Consider the following 24,866-nt stretch of genomic DNA (forward strand, 5'->3'; position numbering starts at 1 on the left):
TGTGAGGCAGAGCCAGGATGGCCAATGGAAGGGCTTCGGCTGGCAACCATGGGATGAGGCGCGCGGTTCTCTGGAATCAGATGGGGGTACACCACACAGGGACGTGTGCCTCGTGTTCCTATGCAGCTCAGTTCAACTGCGGTGCTTCTGTGTTCGCCTAGTGCTTCCCACAGGCAAAATTACACATAAGTTCACGTTACGCTCAGAGCATGCTAGCAGAACTGCCCCTCTGCCAAGGGCGCTGACTTGGCCCTCTCCTCAACCCTAGACCGCAGGTCTGCTTCTGTCCCGATTTCTACCACCTGCGAAGCTCTAGCACTGCTCCCTCCAAAGTGATCCTTCTTTAAAGGGAAAGGATATGGATCAGTGTATCAAGCTAAGGAAGTAGATACAGGTGGTTTATTTTCAGTTGCCAAATAGGTCACCTGGAAAGGGCTCATGGTCTAGGCAAACTGTGTCAGCCACTATCTACCAAGAATGAACAAGCCCTGCCACTTCCACCTCCCAAGTCTCAAGAGTAAAAATTCTTTTCGACTTTGTGATCAGAAAGAAGCAAGCCCAATATGCAAGATTTTTCCACCATTTGTCCAAAGACAAACACTTTTGTACCAATCTTTATGTATTATTTATTCACACATTTGATAAAAATGTCACAGTTAGGAGTGAAATCATTACAATGACATGAGTAACTGTACAGACCCCAAGTGCAGAATCAAATTGCCGTAAGTCAGAACATGGAGCAACCGCAACTCCTTTGCACCTGTGCATGTGTGCACACACACGGATGGACACACACACACATTCTCTCTCTTATGCACACATCCATCCACATCCCAACAATTGCAGGTGCTAAGTTTGGACACAACCCAGGCACTCTGCCCTGGCTAGTCAGGTCCTGGGGAAAAGACAGAAGTAATGAATGAAAAGCAGCTGGAACTGCTTGATGCATTTCTCTTCTCTTCCAGCAATGAGCAGAGAAGGCAAGACACACACTGGGGCAGCCGCTTCCTTGGCACAAAAATGAACAGTCAACAAGAAGGTCAAGGAAGCGTTTAAGTTAGTCTCAGGTTTAAATCACTTTTCAACACCACAAAACAGTAGCAAGCAGGGGGAAAAAAAAAAAAAAAAAAAAAAAACTCTGGCCATCAAGACTCCAGAAAAAAGAGAGGAAGGAGGATTTAAAACTTGATCCCTATTATCCTAACAAATTGCAGCATGACCATCAGCGAAACCAGCTCGGTAAAACTGACAGCATCGGACTGTGACCTTATCTGAACAGTGTAGTTCACTTTTATTTTGGCTCTGAAGAGAGAAAAACTTTTTAGAGGAACATAATGGTAACATAAACCAAATCTCCACTGTATTAGTATCTGTGGCAAGATTACATCTGTGCATTCATACAGCTTGTCTATAGATCTGAGAGCTCCAAGGGAGTGGCCTAGCCCCCATTCCTCCGCCTTTAGCCTTCTGAAAAGAACAAGTAAACCTGAAATGTGAAAAATAATACCTGAATCAAATTCGTGTTTTCTATACAATGGGACTAAGGTAGAATCCTCAATTCCTCAACTGCTTCTGTTTGAAAAAAAAGTTAAAACATTTTTAAACTAAATTTAAATGTGATGTTTTGAGCATCAAAAAGCTACTATGTAAAAGGATTAGTCTCCCAGTGTTCTTGGTAAGTGGGGAAGGTTAGGAAGGAGGCAATGATCCAATGAATACAGAAGAACTGGCCAATTCAAAGGAAACTTGCTCTGGATAAGGTGAATCAATAGGTGCTATTGTGCAGGCAGGGAGGGAAATTTCTTGGTACAAATTTCATGTCCCTGGCCAGGTATGGCCCAGGAGTTCAAGACCAGCCTGGGAAACAGAGTGAAACTCCATCTCTACTTAAAATAAAAAAAAAATTAATAATAACTTCATGTCCCTAGAGATAAAAGCAAGGTGCGGACAAGGCACTTAACACAACCAAGTATCGTTCACACCTATTCACAACATGATTGTTACCAAGAGCACTCCCAGTGGCCCCTCATCTGAGAGACTCAACCGGCCAACTACACTTTCCAGGTGGACCTGCAGAACTGAAGGAAATCCAAAGCGCTGCACAATCGATGGTGGGATTTGGAATGTCAGCAGAGGAAACTACTCAGAGAAGCAAATGGAGGTCATCCCCTTCTGGCCTGAGGTTAGCAGTTTGTTCCAGATTAGCTCAATGAGACACCGAATTTCAAAAAGAGTTGGCCTGAGAATATGACAACACTCCCACAAATGTTGCCTTCTTCTGTTTTGATAAGAGCAGTAAGGGCTCTGAATGAAATGGGGTATCAGTTATTGAATTTTCTTGCACTGAAGTTACAGCAGACGCCTTCTAATACATGTGGCATGTCCCCTTTCTGGAGCAGAGTGATAAAGGACTGAGACAGGGCTAGAAGCGCCTGTCCCTTCTTATCCCAAAGCCTGTCAGGCATACTCAATCTGAGCAGGGCCACAGCTGCCCTCGTTCTTTCGCTCAGAGGACTGGCTGGTGGCCTTGGCTTCACTACTCATTTCCAGAGGTTTAGCCGAGATGTAGTCCTTTACTTTAATCTCCATATTCTTGGCTTTCAGAGTGGCCATGTGCAGCTTCTCCAGGAAATCTGGCATGCCTGTCAGGAAACGAGAATCAGGTTAAGCTGACACACAAACCAACAGTAGGCTCGAAATTAGAAGATCCTATTTCTTTGATGGTAGGGAACTAGTTCTTCCTTATAAAGATCACAACCTGATTGATAGCCTGTGAACAGCTGCCTCCCAGAATGTGTTCCCAAACCATGATCTTTGCTCCTTCTTTGAAAGGGGGTACTAATCAGCCCACTTACGTCCCAAAAAGGATCTTTTAATCTAAATATCACTCATCAGTGGCATGGCTGAAATACCTGCCAATTTTATTTAGATAAATGTCAAACAGAAATACCTAATCTTCTCTCTATTCTCCCCCTGAAGCATGTAAGGAGCTGCCTATAGAGAACCAGAAGAAAGAAAATCACAAGGATGCTTTCTCAGACAAGAAGGTGGAAGGGAAAGCTGCAGTTACAGCCATGATGTGTAACTTTGTTAAGACAAACGCCCCTTTCCCCAGGTGACTGCCTTATAATCACCATATTTTCTATGTCAGATCTTATGGCCTTCAACTATTCAAGAAGCAAATACAAATACGTCAATCTACACAGTCCATATTTAAGGCATTGAAGCAAATGTTTTAAAGCTCTCCTCTGGATACAAGTTCCTTTCTGGGACGCTGTAATTCTCATCCCTTCAATCCCCACCTGGAGTCTCTGGTATCTTCATAGTAATTCAAGAATGAACCAGAAAAGGGTTGGGCGCGGTGGCTCACGCCTGTAATCCCAGCACTTTGGGAGGCTGAGGTGGGTGGATCACTTGAGGTCAGGGGTTCGAGACCAGCTTGGCCAACATGATGAAACCCTCCCTCTACTAAAAATACAAAAATTAGCCAGGCGTGGTTGGGGCACCTGTAATCCCAGCTACTGAGGAGCCCGAGGCAGGAGAATAGCTTGAACCTGGGAGGTGGAGGTTGCAGTGACCCGAGATCATGCTGCTGCACTCCAGCCTAGGCGACAGTGAGAGAGACTGTCTCTGGGGAAAAATTAAAAAAAAAGGAACCAGAAGAGACATTTTATTTCCCCAATAGGAAATAGAGAAAAACAAAATGCTCAACCCAGCTTCCAGGCCCTGTATACTTGCCCTTACTTACCACTGGAAACCATCCAACTAACACAGTAGCGAGGAAACACCGTTTGGGGATTGTCACTGTATGTCAGTAAGTAGTCAAAGCCATTCTGGAAAAGAAAAACAGCAAAAATGAAGATCCTGAATCACCCACCACGACCTCCATATCCAGTACCACAGAGTAACTGTGATCTGATTCTGGAGCAGGCAGTGTCATTTTCTTTTTTCACCCTGTGCAGTTAACACTGAAGGCCTGAGAGACTATCCACAGAAAGGCCTCCTTGCAATGTTGACCTTGGGCCAACTTGACTCCCACTCAACAGTCAGCTGATAAGGGTGGCTCCCTGTGGGTAGACTACGCTAACAACGTGGTTTATGCTGAACACAGGCTTTGCTTTTAGGGGTTTGGAATTCTGGTATGTGCTAAGCAGACAGCACTAAGTGACCAGCTCCCAAGAAAAACTTTGCGTGTTAGGCTGGCCATGGTGGCTCACGCCTATAATACCAGCACTCTGGGAGGCCGAGGCAGGCAGATCACCTGAGGTCAAGAGTTCAAGACAAGCCTGGCCAACATGGTGAAACCCCGTCTCTACCAAAAATACAAAAAGTAGCCCGCCACAGTGGTACACACCTGTAGTCCCAGCTACCCGGGAGGCTGAGGAACAAGAATTGCTTGAACCTGGGAGGCAGAGGTTGCAGTGAGCCAAGATCAAGCCACTGCACTCCAGCCTGGGCAACAGAGCGAGACTCTGTCTCAAAAAAAAAAAAAAAAAAAAAATTGGGTGTTGGCTGGGCATGGTGGCTCATGCCTTATCATTCCAGCACTTTGGGAGCCCAAGGCAGGCAGATTACTTGAGGGAGTTCGAGACCAGCCTGGCCAGCACAGTGAAATCCCATCTCTACTAAAAGTTAAAAAAAATTAGCTGGGTGTGGTGGTACGCGCCTGTAATCCCAGTTACTTGGGAGTCTGAGGCAGGAGAATCGTTTGAACCGGGAGGCAGAGGCTGCACTGAACACAGATGAGGTTGCAGTGAGCACAGATTGAGCCACTGCACTCCAGCCTGGGTGACAGAGCAAGACCTTTTTTTTCTTTTTTTTTTTTGAGATGGAGTTTCGCTCTTGTTGCCCAGGCTGGAGTGCAACGGCGCAATCTCGGCTCACCACAACCTCCACCTCCCGGGTTCAAGCCATTCTCCTGCCTCGGCCTCCCGAGTAGCTGAGATTACAGGCTGAGATAAAACAATTTGGGCCATGAGTTGATAACTGGAGCTGGAGACGGATACATAGGGTTCATTATACTCTTCTACTTCTGTATCTTTTGTATGTATTTCAAATTTTCCATGATAAAAACCCCCTACCTTGGCTCAAAGATCTAATTCCCATTTGGCAAATCCAAACGCAGCTACATGGTTTTTGAGTACCCTCAGTACATAGTCAATGCAATTTATACTTCTCCCTAACTTCTACCTTCCTTTCTAAGCATGTGAGTCTCTGAGTGCATACCTGGCTCATTTCTATCTTTGTTTTTGCTTGAATCATGTCTTCTAACCCCAGTGCCCTTCCCGCTTTCCTCTCTCTATCGTCTCCATTTTTTTTTTTTTTTACAAGGACCAACTCAAGTCCTCGAGTATAAATAAAACAACTTGATGAGAATAAGAAAACTACACTAAAGAACACAGTCTATATAGCTCTAAATCAAACACAAGCAATAGGGAGAAACAAAGCCATTATAAAGTGAAGTGGAACTAAAACCAGAAGCTACTAGCATCAATATCTATACTCTCAATGGAGATTTAGTTTAAAAAGATCAAAAATAAACACAAAACACATCATGAGGCTGAAATAAGTACTCTTTTCAAATAAAGTCACAGAATTTTTTTTTTTTTGAGACGGAGTATCGCTCTGCTGCCCAGGCTGGAGTGCAGTGGCCGGATCTCAGCTCACTGCAAGCTCCGCCTCCCGGGTTCACGCCATTCTCCTGCCTCAGCCTCCCAGTAGCTGGGACTACAGGTGCCCGCCACCTCGCCCGGCTAGTTTTCTGTATTTTTTAGTAGAGACGGGGTTTCACCGTGTCAGCCAGGATGGTCTCGATCTCCTGACCTCGTGATCCGCCCGTCTCGGCCTCCCAAAGTGCTGGGATTACAGGCTTGAGCCACAGCGCCCGGCCAAAGTCACAGAATTATAAAGAAGGCACACAGCAGAATCCAACCTTCCCATTTCTCTGGCAAGGAAGCAGAAATCCAGAGAAGTTTCCATCCAGTGCTCTGCCCACTGTGGTGAAATGCTGACAGAAGGTACTCACTCTAGTTCCTGAAGAATGCTGCTGATACAGGCTAACGCGTCAGTGGTTATGATTATTTTAACTGTCTCTCAGATACGAGGGAACCAATGGATTGCCACTACCTTGTCCTTGGGGATCTTCCAGGTACATCACCTACATCGGGAGTTCCCAAAAAATGGTTCCCAGACCAGTAGCATCAGACTCCCCTGAGAACTGCTCCTGGGCCACACCCCCTCCTCCCTAGTTCAGATAAGACATCCCTTGAGAATATTCCACAGCCATGACATATTATTTCTGGGATGAGGTAAAACTCACCTCATCAAATGACTTGTGGGGACGGATAACCATTTGGGACTCATATGATCTGACCCTGACGAATTCTGGAGACTCTGGCACACTCGGATGCTCCACAGCACTGGTAAGGAGGAAAGGAGAAGCAAACTCTTAGTAATGTCTATATATAAAACAACAGGGGAGCTGAGTTAAGGGGAAGGCCTAAAAAGCTGGCTCTGATTTTTTTAAATACACAAAACAAAGGAGTCACTAAGACGAATAAATACAAACTAAGTTCTAAAAATGAAGTGAAGGCCAGACGTGGTGGCTCATGCCTATAATCCCAACACTGGGAGGCCAAGACAGGAAGATCACTTGAGGCCAGGAGTCCAAGACCAGCCTGGACCACACTGTGAAACCCTGCCTCTAAAATAAACAAATGAATTAATTAAAAATGAAGTGAGTTCCTTTGGTAATTTATGGCTCACTAGGCTGTGGGTCAAAAACAACAGCACTTCTTTTAATTACCAACATTAAAGAACCCAAAAACAGTTTAACTAAAAGCTTGTATCTCTCAATTCTTCCTAGACAGTCAGAGCCCCCTCATCTTCCAGCTGGATGGAAGGGGCACTGGCTGCAGGGAAGCCTGTGGGAGACTCATCAGGGCACTAAGAATATGCAAACTCAGGTACATAGGAATGAGGGCCACAGCTAAAGGAACTCGGCAAGAGTCACAGGCAGCCATACGTACCGCGACACCAACACCATCATGTTGTTTTCCTGATCCACACTATACCGCCGAACATACACATAATCCCGTGAGTACATTGGATACTAAAGAAATGGAGGGGCAGGATTAGTGTTCTGCATCACACATACCTGGACAGAAATAAAATCAGAAGTAAAAATACTCACAGGAAAATGGGTTACCCAGTGAAGAACCTCAGAACCACTAACCACGTCCCTCTCAATCACCTCCAGCTTGATCACCAGGGCATCCCATTTTTTTCTATACTCTGTGTCCAGCTGTAGAAAGAGAAAAGACCATGAAGACCCAAGAAGACCCAAAACAAAAATGCAGAAAGCTTTCCACATGCTTTGGTTTCTGATCCAGTAACCTTATTACAAGGAGAGGGTAATCTGACCTCACAGAGTGCCAGAGTGTGAGAGACACGGCTGTTTACTACAGATGATTCTTTCAAAATCACTTTATACAGGCTAATGTCATTACACTGAATGTGAATCTTAAAAAGATAAACCAAGGAAAAGTGTAACAAAATATTTTAACAGACACATCTGGGAAAAATAATATATAGTGATATGAATGTATAAGGGTAAGATAATTCTAAAAAGTTTTAAACAACAAAAAGTCCAAAAGTGGTAGTAGACACCTCACACACACAAAAAAGCAAGTAGCACATTTTTTTAAACTTCTGGCATCACTAGTAACTGAAGAATTTCAAATTAAGACAGATATACCATATACATAAAACCAACAAAAATTCACTACAAATTAACAAGATCCAGGGCCTCAGGGAAAGTGCACTGGCATGTTAGAGTGAATGTTATAACCAACGAAGTAGTTATCGGAAGTCTGGCAAAACAAATGAAAATTCCAGAAAGAAAAAATTTTTCTTTTAGAACTCTGGGCGATCCCACCTCCCTGCTTCATTTTTAAAAACATCTTCCCCTACAAGGAGGAAAGCAGTCTTTGAACAGATACTCTTCATCTTTATGAAATAAACATTGGGCCAGCACAGTGGCTCACACCTGTAACCCCAGCACTTTGGGAGGCCAAGGCAGGAGGATCACTTGGGCCCAGGAGCTCAAGCCCAGCCTAGGAGACAAAGGGAGACCCGGTCTCTAGGAAAAAAAATTTTTAATTAGCCAAGTGTGGTGGCGCATGCCTGTAGGCCTGGAAGCTGAGGCGGGAGGATCACTTAGGTCCAGGAAGCAAAGGCTGCAGCAAGACACGGTCACACCACTGCACTCCAGCCTGGGTGACACAGCAGGACCCCGTCTCAGGGAGAGGAAAGAAAGAAGAAATTTCCACTGTGGAAATGTTCTTGATTTGAGGTTAAAGAGATGCGACAACTAAATATAATCCTGACTATATCTGTACTGAAGCGGAAAATGCTATAAAGGACATTACTGACTCAACTGATAAAACTGGAATACAAACAGAAGACTATGTGAAGTGTTGCATCAGTGTTAAATTTACTGATTTCAATAATGGTGTCATGGTTACTTAAGAAAATATGGCATATGGCTAGTTTTAGGAAACACACACTGGAAGAATTTACGAATAAAGGGCTATGATGTATGTAACTTACTCTCAAGTTGTTTGGGGGAAAAAACAATAAAGCCTCATAAAAATACATTAAAGTATTCATATCCATTCCTCTGTCTGATATTCCCAACAGTCCTGTGAGAGGGTAAAACTGATCTCATCCCCATGGGCCAGATAAAGAAAGTCTAAGTCAAATGTATACCTAAACGCTATGCAATGTGGGATGACAGGTAGATAGGTAGATAGATAGATGTATTGAAGCCAATGTCACCTGAGTCAGATAAATTACTCATGTAGACAGTAGCAACTGATATGCCAGGAGGCTCCAAATCTGGAGAGAAAAATTAACTCACCTGAACATTGAAGAACTGCCGAGGTGTCACATCTGTGTAAGTTCCAAAAACTAGAATGACAAGAAAGAATAAGAGATGCTTGCCATACTCCAGTCACTTGCCTTGTTTCTATCACCTAGCGGCGTTTCAGTTCTAAAGTACTAAGAGATCTTAAAGGCAGGTTCAGAAACTACAAGTCATAGTGGGGCAACAAAGAAAGACAAGGGTGATCTAAGCAAAGACAACACTGAGACATCTGTCATCTGCGAGAAGAAAAACAATAAACAAAAAACCATGGCAAATTTTCTGAGAAACAACCAGAACAGTTTAGAGAAGTATGGAGAACAGAAGTCCCAGGCACCTGGGCAACTATGGAACCCAAAAGATAGCCAAACTGGGCTCACCTCGGTACTGGTAAAGGTGGGTGCCTGTAATTGGGCGCCGCCACAGCTTAAAGTGTTTCTTATCCATCACCATTTCCCAAGGTTGCTCTTTGCCCTCTGAATCTTCATTCCCTTCTGTTTGGGCTTTTGGTTCTGGAGGGTGGTGCTGGACTCCAGAGCTCTGAAACATATTTGACATTTCTTCTAACCGCTTCATCTCATTAATGGATCTGGAAAGGGGAAAAAGAGCCATGGTGAGGTGGTTAGTCAGCCCTGTGAAATGAAGTGTCCACAAAAAGGCCTGTGCAAGAAGGTTATACAGTAAACCACAGTATGTAGTATATAAACAAGACACAGTATAGTGAATAAAAACTAAGTTCCTGAGTTTGAATCTTAGTCCAATGCTCACTAACTAGATTATTTAACCAGTTCCTATTTCTAAATCTATAAAATGGAAATAGTAATAGTACCTATCTCGAGGTTGGCTATAAAGATTCCAAACAAAGTATCAAGTACTGCAGGGCACGGTGGCTCATGCCTGTAATACTCAGCACTTTGGGAGGCCGAGGAGGGTGAATCATGAGGTCAGGAGCTCGAAACCAGCCTGATCAACATGGTGAAACCCCATCTCTACTAAAAATATAAAAATTAGCTGGGCATGGTGGCGCACACCTGTAATCCCAGCTATTCAGGAGGTTAAGGCAGGAGAATTGCTTGACCCTGGGAAGCAGAGGTTGCAGTGAGCCGAGATCACACTACTGCAGTAAGCTGGGCGACAAAGTGAGACTCTATCTCAAAAAAAAAAAAAAAAACAATGGAAAAAAAGTAAGTGTCAAGTGCTTAATATCTATGGCCAGGCACACAGGCTCACTCCTGTAGTCCCAGCACTTTGGGAGGCCAAGGCAGAAGGATTGCTTGAGGCCAGGTTCAAGACTAGCCTAGGAAACACAGTGAGACCCTATCTCTCAGAAAAAATTTTAAAAATTAGGCAAGCATAGTGGCACGTGCCTGTACTTGAAGCTATAGGCTGAGGTGGGAAGATCACTTGAGCCCAGGAGTTTGAGGCTATAGTGAGCTACAATTCTGCCACTGTACTCCAGTCTGGGCGATACAGTAAGACTCTGTCTTTTTTTTTTTTTGCTTGATTTTTTGAGACAGAGTCTCACTCTGTGACCTAGGCTGGAGTACAGTGCCGCGATATGGGCTTACTGCAACCTCCACCTCCCGGGTTCAAGCGATTCTCCTGCCTCAGCCTCCCGAGTAGCTGGGATTACAGGCACGCGCTACCACACCCGGCTGATTGTTTGTATTTTTAGTAGAGATGGGGTTTCACTGTGTTAGCCAGGATGGTCTCAATCTCCTGACCTCATGATCCGCCCACCTAGGCCTCCCAAAGTGCTAGGATTACAGGTGTGAACCACCGCGTCCAGCGACTCTGTCTCTTAAAAACTAAAATAGGCCAGGCGTGGTGGCTCACGCCTGTAATTCCAACACTTTGGGAAGTTGAGGCAGGCGATCATCGGAGGTCGGGAGTTTAAGACCAGCCTAACTAACATGGAGAAACCCTGTCTCTACTAAAAATACAAAATTAGCTGGGCATGGTGGCACATACCTGTAACCCCAGCTACTCAGGAGACTGAGGGAGGAGAATCACTTGAACACAGGAGGCGGAGGTTGCAGTGAGCCAAGATCGTGCCATTGCATTCTAGCCTGGATGACAAGAGCAAAACTCCATCTCAAAATAAAATAAAATTAAGTTAAAATAAAATAAAGCCAGGCATGGTGGCTCATGCCTGTAATCCCAGACTTTGGGAATCCGAGGTGGGTGGATCACCTGAGGTCAGGAGTTCGAGACCAGCCTGGTCAACATGGTGAAACTCCATCTCTACTAAAAATACAAAAATTAGCTGGGCATGGTGGTGGTTGCCTGTAATCCCAGCTACTCGGGAGGCTGAGGCAGGAGAATCACTTGAACCCAGGAGGCTGAAGTTGCAGTGAGCCAAGATCGCACCACTGCATTCCAGCCTGGGCAACAGAGTGAGACTCCATCTCTAAAATAAATAAAAAATAAAATAAAGTGTTATCTGGCACGTAAGTAGCCCTCAAATGTTAACTATGAAGGTTTATGGTTTTAAAATGTCAATTGATATCTTTTGTCCGTTTTTTATCAGGTTGTCTTATTATAAGTATATATATTTTTCCCCTTTGTTTTTAAATTGATATATTCACATACCATAAGATACATTCTTTTACAGTGTACAATTCTGTACTTGTAGTATATTCACAAGGTTGTACAACCATCACCCCTATCTAATACCAGACATTTTTATCATCCCCAAAAGAAACCTCTATCCATCATTAGTCACTTCCCTTTCCTGCCTCCTCCCAGTCCTAGACAGCCATAATCTACTTTCTGTCTCTATGGAGTTGTCAATTCTGGATATTTCAAGTAAATGGAATCATATGATATGTAACTTTTTGTGTCTGGCTTCTTTCACTTAGCATATTTTCAAGTTCAGCCATGCTATACTTTATTCCTTTTAATAGCTGAGTAATATTCCATTGTATGGATAGATCCCATTTTGTTTACCCATTCATCAAATAAAATTTGTTTCCACTTTCTGGCTATTATAATACTGCTGGCCGGATGCAGTGGCTCACGCCTATAATCCTAGCACTTCGGGAGGCCAAGGCAGGTGGATCACTCTGAGGTCAGGAGTTTGAGACCCAGCCTGGGTCTCAAAACCCTGTCTCTACTAAAAATACAAAAATTAGCCAGGTGTGATGGCGGGAGCCTGGAATCCAAGCTACTTGGGAGGCTGAGGCAGGAGAATCGTTTGAACCCAGGAGGCAGAGGTTGCAGTGAGCCAAGATTGTACCACTTCACTCCAGTCCAGGCAAAAAGGCAAAACTGTCAAAAAAACAAACAAAAAAAAAGAATACTGCTATGGACATTTGTGTACAAATCTTCATATAGACATGTTTTCAATTCTCTTGGGTAGATTCCTAGGAGAAAATTTGCTGCGTCATGGTAATTATGTTTAACTTTTTAAGCAACTGCCAAACTGTTTTCCAAACAACTGCACTATTTTATATTCACATCAGCAATGTTTGAGGATTCCAACTGCTCCACACCCTTGGTTCCAATTGCCCCACTTGTTATTGTCCATCTTTCTTATTCCAGCCATCTTAGTGGGTGTGAAATGGTATCTCATTGCATCTTGACTGGTATTTCCCTAACCTTTTCACGTGCTTATACTATTCTTGATAGTATCCTTTGATGCATAAAAGTTTTTAATTTTGATGTTTTTCTCTTTGATTGCTTATGTTTTTGGTGATATAGCTAAGAGACCATTGCCTAATCCAAGGTCATAAGAACTTATGCCTATATTTTCTTCTAAGAGTTTTATAATTTCAGCTTACATTAGGTCTTTACCCCATTTTGAGTTAATGTTTGTGTATGATAATGACGTAGGAGTCTAAACTCATTCTCTTGCATCTGCTTCTCCAGGTGACCCAGTGCCATTTGTCAAAAAGACTATTCCTTCCCCAGTGAACTGTCCTGGCGCCCTTGTTGAAAACTGACCAAAAATGTACAGGTTTATTTCTAGACCCTCAATTTTATTCTAACAATCTAGATGCCTATCCTTATGCCACTACCACAGTGTCATTACTGTAGCTTTGTAGTAAGTTTTGAAATTGGGAACAGTGAGTCCTCCATACTTTATTTTCTTTTTTCAAGACTGTTTTGGCTCTTCTGAGTTCTTTTCATTTCCATAAGAGTATCAGAATTGGCTTGCCAATTTCTGCAAAATTACCTAGGATTTGGATAAGGACTACACTGAATTTGTAGATCACTTTAAGTGGTATTGCCATCTTAGCAATATTAAGTGTTCTAATCCATGAACACAGGATGTCTTTCCATTTATTTATGTCTTTTTAAGTTTCTTCCAATGATGTTTTGTTGTTTTTAGTGTTACAGTTTTAGTCATACACTTTTGTTAAATTTATTCCTATGTACTTATTCCTTTTGACGCTACTGTAAATGAAATTGTTCTTAATTTTATTTTCAGATTGTTCACTGTTAGTGTACATAAATATGACTTCCGTGTATTGATCTTGCATCCTGCAAACTTGCTGAACTCATTTATCAGCTCTAATAGTTTTCTGTGGATTCCTTACTATTTTCTATATATGATCATCAGCTACAAACAGAGATAGTTTTATTTCTTCCTTTCCAATCTAAATGACTTTCATTTCCTTATGTTACCTGATTTCATTGGTTATGACCTCCAGTACAATGTTGAACAGAAGTGGTGAGAGCAGAATCCTCATCTTGTTCCTGATCTTAGGGGAAAAGCACTAAGTCTTTTGCCATTAACTACATTGTTAGCTATGTTTTTTGTAGATGCCTTTTATCAGCTGCAAGAAATTTCCTTCTATCCCCAGTCTGCTGAGTGTTTTCTTTTTTAATCACAAAAGGAGGTTGGAATTCGTCAAATACTTTTTGTGTTTATTCAGATGATCACGTAGTTTTTGTCCTTTTTTCTATTAATATGGTGTAATAAATTGATTTTTGTATGAAGAACCAGCCTTAGGTTCCTTACATATAAATCCTACTTTTCATGGCATATAATCCATTTCATATATTGCTGAGTTCAGTTTGTTAGTATTTTGTTCAGGACTACGAAAAGTTGTGTGGTTTTGTTTGTTCTGAGCCCAGGCTAGAGTGCAGTGGCATAATCACAGCTCCCTACAGCCATAACTTCCCAAGCTCAGGTGATTCTCCCACGTCAGCTTCCCAAGTAGCTGGGATTACAGACAAGCACCACCATATGCAGCTAATTTGTTTTCTGTATTTTTAATAGAGATGGGGTTGCACCATGTTGCCCAGCTGGTGTTGAACTTCTGGGCTCAAGTGATCCACTAGCCTGGGCCTCCCAAAGTGCTGGGATTACAGGCGGGATTCACCGGCTGCAAAAAGTTTTAAAATATGAAAAACACCACCATATATTGTACCATCACTATGTATCATTCATGGGTATATACATATGTATAAAAACATAGGGAATTATATACAACAAATTGGGATAATGGTGACATCTTGGAGAAAAATAAGAATACAACTGGAAAAGGGTACAGATGAAGCCTAAGTATACTTGTAACATCTTATTTCTTAAAATAGCTGTATTTGTAACACTCGTGTTATTATTTAAACTTTTTTTATATATCTGAAACATTTTATAATAATAATTTTTTAAAATTTGGCTTGTATTTTTCTCATAACCTCTTTTTTTTGAGACAAAGTCTCACTATGTTGCCTAAACTGGCCTCAAACTCCTGGGCTTAAGAGATTCTTTCACTTCAGCCTCCCAAGTAGCTGGGACAATAGGCGTGTGCTACCATACCCAGCTTCTCCATGCCCCCCACTTCACCCTACCCCCTGCAACCTTTAAAGAAAGGTTACAGATAAGAAACAAAAATTGCTGGCTGGCTGTCTGTCTTTACACTCTATTGCAATTCAAGACTGAAGAAGACCCAAATTACTGCTACACTGTCTGAAATGCCTTTTCACTCTTCAAGCTTCAAAAAACCACAAGGGTAACTGCTAGGCAGAGTTAACCATATATACTGATTTGTATTCCTTTACACAGGCATATTACACTATAATGGATCTACCTTTATATCTGCTTTCCTTACTAAACTATAAATTCCTTAATAGCCCAGAATCAGTCTTCTTCATATTTGTAGTTCCAGCTCCCAGCATGCCCTGGTAAACATTACATGTCCTGGTAAACATTACATGAATAAATTTAGTAAATTAAAAAAAATAATAAAATGAAAATAGGCTTCAATAATCCAAATTTTAATTACAAGATTGCATTAAGGCCGGGCACAGTGGTTCACACCTCTAATCCCCAGCACTCTGCAAGGCTAAGGTGAGCAGATCACTTGAGCCCAGGACTTCAAGACTAGCCTGGGCAACACGCAAAACTCCACCTCTACAAAAAAAAAAAAAAAAATTACAACAATTAGCTGGGTGTAGTGGCATGCAACTGCAGTCCCAGCTACTGAGGAGGCTAAGGTTGGAGAATCACCTGAGACCAGGAGGTCGGGGCTGTAGTAAGCCAAAATCACATCACTGCACTCCAGCCTGGGCAACAGAGTAAGACTCTTTTTTTTTTGTCTTTTTTTTTTTTTTTTTCCTTTTTGTGGAGAACGGGGTCTCGCTATATTACCCAGACAGGTCTCGAACTCCTGGGCTCAAGCTATCCTCCCGCCTCTGCCTCCCTGAGAGCTGGGATTACAGGCGTGAGCCACTGCGCCCGGCAACTCTTTTAAAAAAAAAAAAAAAGGTCAGGTGCAATGGCTCACGCCTGTAATCCCAGCTACTCAGCAGGATGAGGCACAAGAATCTCTCGAACCCGGGAGGTGGAGGTTGCAGTGAGTCGAGATCGTGCCACTGCACTCCAGCCTGGGTGAGAGTAAATTGTCTAAAAAAAAAATATATATATATATATATATAAATATATATATAAAAAAATATAAAATTTTTATATTTATATATATAAATATATATTTTTTATATATATAATATATATAATATATATAATATATATAATTTTTATATATATATATAAAAAATATATATATATAGCATTAATATATTGCTGCAGAAGCCAAAAATTCAAAGTTATAGTGGCAATCCAAGATTAAAAGTTTAGAGCAATTCAAAATAATGATGAGTCGAAAGATTTGTGCTCTAGTCCTGGCTCTACAGCTGACCAGCTGTGTGATCTTATTTTATTTTACCTTTAAAGTCATTTTACCTTTAAAGTGAGGATGTTATTTCTTGAAGTCCTATTGGTTCTAAAATTGCAATTTGCTGAATTTTAAGCTTTGGACTTAGATGAGAATATTTATATAGGGGAATATTTGTCATTATGACTGCCTGAAATCCCTTTCTATTCGGGGAGAAACCAAATAGATGAATGCAGCCCCCCTCCCGCCCACTAGCAGTTAAAGCACAGCTCCTAATTTAAGTGAGGTTAGAGACTTCTAGAAGGGGCTTTGAATGTTGAAGGTAACACAAAGGCACAGGATCTTGAGGAAGCTGAGAGTCCAGGAGTACAGTCAATCTGGGGGAAACAATGCCAGCAACACTGTCCTAAGTAGATTACTGCTGTTGCAGGTCTTGGTCAACCTGTACCCTGGCCTTCTTGTCAATACTGAGTGACCTAATACCCTTTTGATTAATTCCTTTTTGGCTTAAATTAACCAAGACCAGTTTCTTTGTTACAACCAAGAACACTGACCAGCTGTAAAACCATACAGAAATAGAGAAGGAACCTTAGGGTAGGCATTTAGATGTTGCAGAAGAGAAAGCAAAGGCAAAACCACAGCTAGATTTGCTGAGAGAACAATCAGGCACCACAGGGCATCAATTACGGCATTTTTGAGGACTATAAAGCATCCTTGAACAATAACTAAGCACAACTCTTTTTTTTTTTTTTTTTTTTGAGACGGAGTCTCGCTCTGTTGCCCAGGCTGGAGTGCAGTGGCCGGATCTCAGCCCACTGCAAGCTCCGCCTCCCGGGTTCACGCCATTCTCCTGCCTCAGCCTCCCGAGTAGCTGGGACTACAGGCGCCCGCCGCCTCGCCCGGCTAGTTTTTTGTATTTTTTTTTGAGACGGAGTCTCGCTCTGTCGCCCAGGCTGGAGTGCAGTGGCCGGATCTCAGCTCACTGCAAGCTCCGCCTCCCGGGTTCGGGCCATTCTCCTGTCTCAGCCTCCTGAGTAGCTGGGACTACAGGCGCCCGCCACCTCGCCCGGCTAGTTTTTTGTATTTTTTAGTAGAGACGGGGTTTCACCGTGTTAGCCAGGATGGTCTCGATCTCCTGACCTAGTGATCCGCCCGTCTCGGCCTCCCAAAGTGCTGGGATTACAGGCTTGAGCCACCGCGCCCCGCCAGTTTTTTGTATTTTTTAGTAGAGACGGGGTTTCACTGGGTTAGCCAGGATGGTCTCGATCTCCTGACCTCGTGATCTGCCGGTCTCGGCCTCCCAAAGTGCTGGGATTACAGGCTTGAGCCACCGCGCCCGGCCCTAAGCACAACTCTTAAGTGTCATTCTTTTAAAAAAAAATTTTTTTTTTTTCACTGCCCAAGCTGGCCTCGAATTCCTGGGCTCAAGTGATCCTCCAGCCTCCCAAGCACAGGCACATGCCACACCACCTGGCCCAAGTATCATTCTTGCCACATAATAAAGGGGAGCATGTTTCCACTGGTGGAATGTCTTACTAAAACATCAGAGGCTCATAAAAGAATTATATAGTTAATAAAGTTTTAAGAAAATTATTAACTACAGGCAACATTTTTTCATGGCCTTCCAAGAATCAAGGTGGTTCCGAGTATCTGATCCACTGCTTAATCAAGCTCTCCTATATAATTAAAGGTTGCTAGGTGGCTTTGACTAAAATTATGAAGAGGGACGGAAATGTCTTATGGAGACACAGTATGAATGCTAGAGCAAGACTGCTTCACAAAAATGTAAACGATCAAGTTATTTTGTCCCAAGGTTTAGGAATCCCTGAAGGGTCTGAACTTAAAAATGCTAACATGACAAGACCCAATTAACATACAGGAGCACAAAGTCACTCAGTATCATACATGTGGAGAAAAGGAAAGCCTCTCATGACACATCTCTTTAGCCTGCTGTGCCAAATCTTGTTTGGATGGGATGGCTGGCTAAACCTTCACATCTTAAGAGACTTAACAGAGGAAAGAAGGACAAAAGAGATTATTCCCAAAATAGTAAAATCAGCAGACTAGAAAAAGGATCAAGAAAAGAGAGACCATGTCTTTCTTTCTCCAAAACGAAAATCATTTCAATATCTGAAAAACGCTAGACTGAAAGCTATAGAAACTGAAGGCATACAACCATGAAAACAAAGTAAGTGCAACAATGGTTCATCTTGGGGTCCTGCCCCCAGCATGGAGTTTGGTATAAAGCTCCAAAATTACTTAAATGAAGCCATTGCTACAATTAGGAATTTCAGTAAGACAACAGCCTCACTTCACATAATCCTCCTCCTCCTCAAATTCCAAGTTATTGTCAAAGGTAGGGTCTACTGATATGGGACACACCTAGAAATAAAAGACATAGGAGTCAGGCGCAGTGGCTTATGCCTGTAATCCCAGCACTTTGGGAGGCCAAGGCAGGCGGATCACTTGAGATCAGGAGTTGGAGATCAGCCTGGCCAACATGGTGAAACCCTGTCTCTTCTAAAAATACACACACACAAAATTAGCTGGGTGTGGTGGGGCACGCCTGTAGTCCCAGCTACTTGGGAGGCAGAGGCAGGAGAACTGCTTGAAACCAGGAGGTGGGTGCTACAGTGGACCGAGATCATGCCACTGCACTCCAGCCTAGGCAACAGAGCAAGACTCCATCCTCCACCAAAAAAAGACATAGGGCCAGGCGCCTGGCTCAGCCCTTTGTAAGGCCAAGGTGTGAGGATTACCTGAGGTCAGGAGTTCAAGACCAGCCTGGCCAACATGGTGAAACCCTGTCTCTACTAAAAATACAAAAATTAAACAGGCGTGGTGGTGCCCCCGCTGTAGACCCAGCTACTGGGGAGGCTGAGACACGAGAATAGCTGGAACCAGGGAGGCGGAGATTGCAGTGAGGCGAGATCACACCACTGCACTCCAGCCTGGGTGACAGAATAAGATTATATCTCAAGAAAAAAAGAAAGAGTCCAGGCGCAGTGTCTCATGCCTGTAATCCTAACTCTGGGAGGCCGAGGCAGGCAGATCACGAGGTCAGGAGTTGGAGACCAGCCTGGCCAACACGGTGAAACCCCATCTCTATTAAAGATACAAAAAATTAGCCGGGTGTGGTGGCAGGCACCTGTAATCCCAGCTACTCGGGAGTCTGAGGCAGGAGAATCGCTTGAACCTGGGAGGTGGAGGTTGCAGTGAGCCGAGATCACACCAATGCACTGCAGCCTGGGTGACAGAGCAAGACTCTGTCTGGGAATGGGGCGGGAGGGGAGCGGAGGGGAGGGCAGGACAGGGCAGGACATCAATTAGCTCACTGCAGTTCTGGGGCAACTAGTTAATGGTAAAATAATGAAGACCACCTCAAAAAATTGAGGTCTAATTTTACGCAGCTCTGAAGATCTAACAAGGGGTTTAAGGGTTTACCAGTAAGATATCCCGAAGTGACAATGGCTAAAAAAAAAAAAAAGTTTCTTTAAGATAAAAGGACTTTATGTTGATCATTTATCTAGTAAATAACACACTGAAGTTTAACGTATCCGGAATGCCCTGAAAGACAGAAAAGAGAAAATGGCCAATTTTCTTTATGCAACTTTAATGGCACTTATTTACTCAAATTTCTGGAGCAATGAACTGTAACTTTTAAAAAACTATGAGGAGGTTGATGGAACATTTTCCCCTAGCCTTTCATTTCTTAACATCCTTCCTTTCTTTGTTCCTGTAACTTTTTTTTTTAACTGTTCCAAAGCAATCAAAAATATGACTACTGTATTTTTCCATTAGATTTGCCCTGGAATCACAGAATGCCAGCTAGCACCAAAAACAGCAATCCTAAGATTTTTTTGTTGATTGTTTAATTTAAAACAACTGGGTACTAGAGCAAGTATTAAAAGATCTGATTTCTACATCTGACCATAGCAGTCAGTCAAAATCACTTCTCAAATTTTCTAGCTGTTGCTTGATTAATAAGACGCTATTTGGTAAGATGTTCTTAAGCACAAAAGACGAGACGGCAAAGTTATGCTTTGTCATTCTGAATAGGACTCAAATAACATAAGGAAAACACATGCCACTTTAAGGCACACGTTCAAAAAGACACCCTGCACATTCCACCCGCTTAACCAAAACAGCAATGTCAGAATTAGTTTGTGCCAGGACAAGTTGGTACAGAATCAGCACAGATAAGCCAAAGGCTGTGATTTAGGGGCCACGTGACAATCATGCTCTTCTTCCATTAACAATGAAGAAATGCACTTGAGACACACTCCAACTGTGCTCCATCATGGAAGCTACCCAAAAATCATCTCACTAGAACAAACGAAATCCAAGATGTTCTAAGCTAGCTATGACAACCGCAGCAGTGCTTACTTTAAAGCAAATAGAATACTTAAACACAAAGCAAATAAATTAACCTGTACCCAGAATATTTTAACAAAATATAAACATGACAAGCTACCAAAACAAAGACCTAAGGAACCACTGTGCAATCAAGATGTAGTTGTTGAATAGCATATTTGCCTTCCTATCACATTAACAAATATTTTAAAAAGAAAAAAATCCTCAAGATGAACAATATGATCAAATTTTAATTATATGAAAAACCAAATTCAAGCATGAACTGAACAATGAAATGTTAAATGAGGGCCTTTACTACAATGACCCTAAGGAGGGTCAAAGTGCAGCTTGAAAGTGTTCTGGAGTTCATCTGAACTCCTGAAATTCCAAAGCTGGTTAACTCAGAGCAGTCCCTCTTTAGCAGCTGGATTAGAACCAAGAGTATTTCAATTGCCTCCAGGTTTCAGGGACAGTCTGACCAGAGGAAAATAGAATGAATACTTCTGGCTCAGTCATGAACTGGTCTGATCTCTCTGCCATGGTAAGTAGCGACTAACTCAAATGCTTACTATGTTCATTTCCTATCTTTTTTCCCCACTAACTCTGTTCAGCACTGCTAAACAGAGGCTCCAGGATCTATTAACACCATCCATAAAAATGCATAAAATAAGCCAAACAGTGTCATCTACTATGTAAGCCCCAACACTATTCAATCCCACCCCCAGACTCTCCTTTCCTCTCTTTCATACCCAGTAGCCTTTTTCTGGTCTTTCTCCTCTCTTACTCCAGCAATTCCAATTGGAGATTTTCCTCTCAAGCTTAACTGTGGAACACAGATATTTCATCATCAAAAATGAAAATTCCAAGTTAATGATAATTTTTCACCTTAAAATTTTTATTCCCATTCTTTTATTTCTCACACCCAAGAGACTTTGATTATAACCAAAAGCCAAGTAGCAAAAGAATACTAATAGAAACTAGGCAAAATACATATCACGCTTTGATAGCTTAACTGTTTTTGCGAATAAGGTTGTTTACGGTTATGATTTTCAGTTGCAATTATAAAAGTTATCTTTCCTGGTAGGAAAAGTATTCCCAGTTCTTAAGATAGACTTCCATTTACCCACAATTCATAGTGTGGCACAAATAGCTGCCTGGCATCTGGGTGTTACACCTCCCACACAGGCCATGGTATAAACTTTATTGCGGTTATTTCCATTTTTAACCTAACAAAAAATGTGGAATAACAGGTTGTTTCCCTGTGGAGGAAATATCAAGAATAAACAGGCGGGTGTGGAATCTGCGGAGGGAGGGGATTGTCTCTGGTTCCCGAAATCACAGCTTGAGTTTAGAGGCAAAGTGCTTTCTGTGCAGGGAGGGCACAATTTAAGAATATCGGTTGCAAAGAAAATACAGACACAAGGTAAACCAAGAGCCAAAGCAAAGTTTCCCCATGACATTACCTGGAAAGTCTCAGAACTACAGATTAACAAATGTAATCAATGGCACTGGGCTTTTCAGTTCTGATGACGACAGCGTGACTTCAGAGTCTAATGGGACACTATTCCCAAAGTTCTGGTTAACGTCGCAAAACTCTGACCTAATTCTTACAGGTTCAAATGTCTGGGCTGCTGGTTTGTGTAACCTGGACAAAATCCCTTCCAGGCTCTCATTCTGCCACGAGTCACGAATGACAGAGGGCTCTCCTGGCATTTCTCACAGGCCTGAGTCCCATCTGGATCGAAGTCATTTTGCAAACAGCAGCCCACCACCCTCTGGCCAAATTTAAAATCTGTTTTGAATTTGCACCTTTTTGCGTGTGTTAAAGATTACGTGAACAAGGGCCTCCATGCCTTCGGTATCTAATTTATTTCTACAACGTTGTTTCTTTACTGCCTTGCTCGCCCCACTCGGTCTCCCTCCTACACACCAGCCCCCACTTTCAGTTCTATTTTATAACCCGACAAATCAAATTGACACATAGAGGCAAACAACGACGCGGTTCGCTCAAGCAGGTTCCACCGACTGCACCGCCAATTAAAACATCACGGGGTAAACAGGGGCCCCCGACCACAGGGCAGGCCCCGGGGTTCACAAGTCCCCCCATCCCGCGGCCCAGAACCAGCTCGCCGCAGCGCCCACCTCTGCAGCTCCTCCTCCTGGATCCTCTCCTCGTCCCACACGAACACGCCGGCGAACGCCGCCATCAAGGCAGAGGCATGGCCAGGACGGCCGTGCAGCCGGCGCCAGAGGCGGCCGAGAAGGACGCGGCGTGAGCGCTCGGAGTAGAGGCGGCCGTAGAGCTGCGCGATCTGCTGCGCGCGCCGCACGCGCAGGCCCGTGACGAAGCGGCACTGATTGGCCAGAAGCGCCAGCAGGCTCCCGCCCCGCGCCCCCGCCAGCCAGGCGGCCAGCAGCCTCCGCGGGAACATGCCGCCTCCCGCGGGGCCCGCCACGAGTCCCGGGGCCCGAGGAACCAGCCCGGGCGGGCGCAGACGGTGGTCCGCAGCGTCCCCCTAACTGGCCGGCCACGAACCCGTCTCACGGTCCAGCGGCCAGGAGCCGCCGCTCATCTCTCTCTGCGGCCACCGCTGAGGAAGCGTCTCCTCTGAGGGGAGAGTCGGTCATGGCAGCAGACGCCGGGATGGCTCCGCGACCGCTACGCCAGGCCCTCCTGGGCTCGGGCCGCAGACCAGTCGGCCCTCTGGCTCCTCGGCGACCTCCGGCGGGCGCCGGAGGCCGGGATGCGGGGCGCGCGGCAGAGAGGAGACGGACAGCTCAGGCCGGGCAGCAGGCAGACTCCCGCGCGTTCCGCGACTGCCACACGCGCCGCCCGCGCGCACCCTACCCTGTCTCCGCCGCCTGGGCCCTGATTGGGCGCGACCTGGACTCTCGGGTGCTTATTGGCGTCGCCAAGTGCTCGTCACTGCCCTCTCCCGCCCTTGCATGCAACGCGCGGAGTCCGCCTGCTAGCAAGGTAGGTGGCCCGGCAGCCAGAGCCGTCAAGGGCGCCTTGGAGAGTGACCCTCGGACCCCGCCGCCATCTTCCGGTCGTCCCAGTCCCGCCCCGCAGTAAAACCCGGCCGGGTTCCTGTTAGAATCCTGTCAGGTGTTCACTTGTGTTAAGAGGCGGGGGCGCCCGCCCCATTCTCTTAGTAGAGTGCGGGGTGGGGCGGGGCTCCGCGTGTCTCTGCAGGGCCTGGGGGCTCCCGGTGGTTACCGCCATTTCAGAATTACAGCTCAGACGGTGAAGGAGGTCTGACCTAACCAACTCCGTCTTGCTTCTCTCCTTGTTCATTCCTGAGCTTCTGTGAACTAATTTTGGGAGGAACTTAGTTTATAGTTTAAAACAAAGAGGATAACAGTCCTTTCCCAAAACAAATCTCCTTCTTGTCTGGAAACTGGACTGCTGTTGTAGGACTAGTAAATTAGCCATAAGACTAGAAATTACGGTTTAGGAGACATGCAGCTGGAGGCCACAAGATTATGATCCTCCTTAAACTGCTCTTAACATCAGTGGTTGAGGTATTTTGCTGAACCCGCACTTGATGGATCCTGGCACCACCCAGGTGGATAAACTAACTTATCTGACCTTGTGGCCCTCACCCCGGGACCAACTCAGTGCAAGAGAACAGCTTCAGTTCCCTATGATTTCATGTCCGACCCAACCAGTCAACACTCTGGACTTACTGGCCTTCCCCTACCCACCAAATTATCCTTAAAAACTCTGATCCCCGAATGCTCAGGGAGACTGATTTGAGTAATGTTGAAACTCCAGTCTCATAGTGGGCTTTGCGTGAATTACTCTTTATTGCAGTTCCCCTGTCTTGATAAATCGGCTCTGTCTAGGCAGTGGGCAAAATGAACCCATTGTATGGTTACAAAGTTGGGGGTTCATCTGGGATAGCCCTTGTGGCTACCTGTCCATGATTCGATAGCTCCCCCTCTGGTGACAGATCCAGAGGCCAGCCTAAGCGGCCACATAGTTCTCTTGGACTAGGAGCTGACTCTGGCACTGTCTCTGCCAGTGGGGCGCTGCTAGCCCAATGTGCATGAACTTAATTGCAATGGAGAAATAGTCTTGGGGAGACATCCCATAACTGTAGCCCTATCACAGGATGTCTGTAGCTCCATGGTGGGCGATGTAGCCAGGTCATGGAGTGTCTGTAGTTATAGCCCCATCATGGGGTCTCAGGTTGGTGAGTATCCTAGATGCTGCCAATGCCTCCTTCCTTTTCCAGACTGATTCTGTGGCCGCATGGTGGGGTGTCTGTAGCTCCACCATGGGGTGTCTGTCTCAGTTTGGCTCCTGGGGCATCTCAGTTGGCTCTCCCTAACTAAGTAGGAAGAGTCTTGGTTCAGGAGACTTCTCAATCAGGAGGATTTCAGGGAGATTTATCAGATGGAGAATAGGAGGATAATTTGGAAGGGATACTCTTGGAGTTCTTGGTTAGGGATCTTAATTTGGA

At 44.2% G+C, this 24,866-nt stretch overlaps 3 protein-coding genes across 4 annotated transcripts in view; 2 read left to right on the top strand and 1 right to left on the bottom strand.

Moving 5' to 3' along the window:
• The window catches only part of CIAO1 (cytosolic iron-sulfur assembly component 1), a 182,674-nt gene that overhangs the window by 103,501 nt on the left and 54,307 nt on the right, over positions 1-24,866 (top strand). The window lies entirely within an intron of this gene.
• STARD7 (StAR related lipid transfer domain containing 7) lies at positions 602-22,829 on the bottom strand. 2 transcript variants are annotated; one of them, XM_050755136.1, is made up of 9 exons: positions 22,540-22,585; positions 10,895-10,992; positions 9,304-9,512; positions 8,921-8,970; positions 7,193-7,303; positions 7,029-7,111; positions 6,320-6,419; positions 3,749-3,833; positions 602-2,642 (listed from the first exon to the last, which is right to left on the bottom strand). In XM_050755136.1, the coding sequence occupies exons 3-9, from the start codon at positions 9,497-9,499 to the stop codon at positions 2,458-2,460; spliced, it is 810 nt and encodes a 269-aa protein (XP_050611093.1). In that variant the 5' UTR covers positions 9,500-9,512; positions 10,895-10,992; positions 22,540-22,585; the 3' UTR covers positions 602-2,457. The 2 variants fall into 2 exon arrangements, with proteins under 2 accessions (XP_050611093.1, XP_050611091.1); XM_050755134.1 differs by lacking the exon at positions 10,895-10,992 and having other exon boundaries at positions 22,540-22,829.
• The window catches only part of LOC126933809 (translation initiation factor IF-2-like), a 49,627-nt gene continuing 25,976 nt past the window's right edge, over positions 1,216-24,866 (top strand). The window contains exons 1-5 of the mRNA XM_050753973.1: positions 1,216-1,261; positions 2,980-3,081; positions 22,226-22,255; positions 22,517-22,669; positions 22,764-23,374. Coding sequence (XP_050609930.1) covers positions 1,216-1,261; positions 2,980-3,081; positions 22,226-22,255; positions 22,517-22,669; positions 22,764-23,374 — 942 coding nt within the window. The remainder of the gene's footprint in view (positions 1,262-2,979; positions 3,082-22,225; positions 22,256-22,516; positions 22,670-22,763; positions 23,375-24,866) is intronic.

Source organism: Macaca thibetana, chromosome 13, assembly GCF_024542745.1.
Source record: "Macaca thibetana thibetana isolate TM-01 chromosome 13, ASM2454274v1, whole genome shotgun sequence".
Classification (NCBI taxonomy): Eukaryota; Metazoa; Chordata; class Mammalia; order Primates; family Cercopithecidae; genus Macaca; species Macaca thibetana.

Bases quoted from the DNA above. Each gene is read 5' to 3' on its own strand.
- STARD7 (XM_050755134.1), bottom strand. From the start codon at position 22,829: ATGTTCCCGCGGAGGCTGCTGGCCGCCTGGCTGGCGGGGGCGCGGGGC. The intron at 6,420-7,028 runs GTACGTATGGCT...CCTCCTTACCAG, and splicing joins ATGATGGTGTTGGTGTCGCG to TGCTGTGGAGCATCCGAGTG. The intron at 2,643-3,748 runs GTAAGTAAGGGC...GTTTCCTGACAG, and splicing joins TAGTTGGATGGTTTCCAGTG to GCATGCCAGATTTCCTGGAG.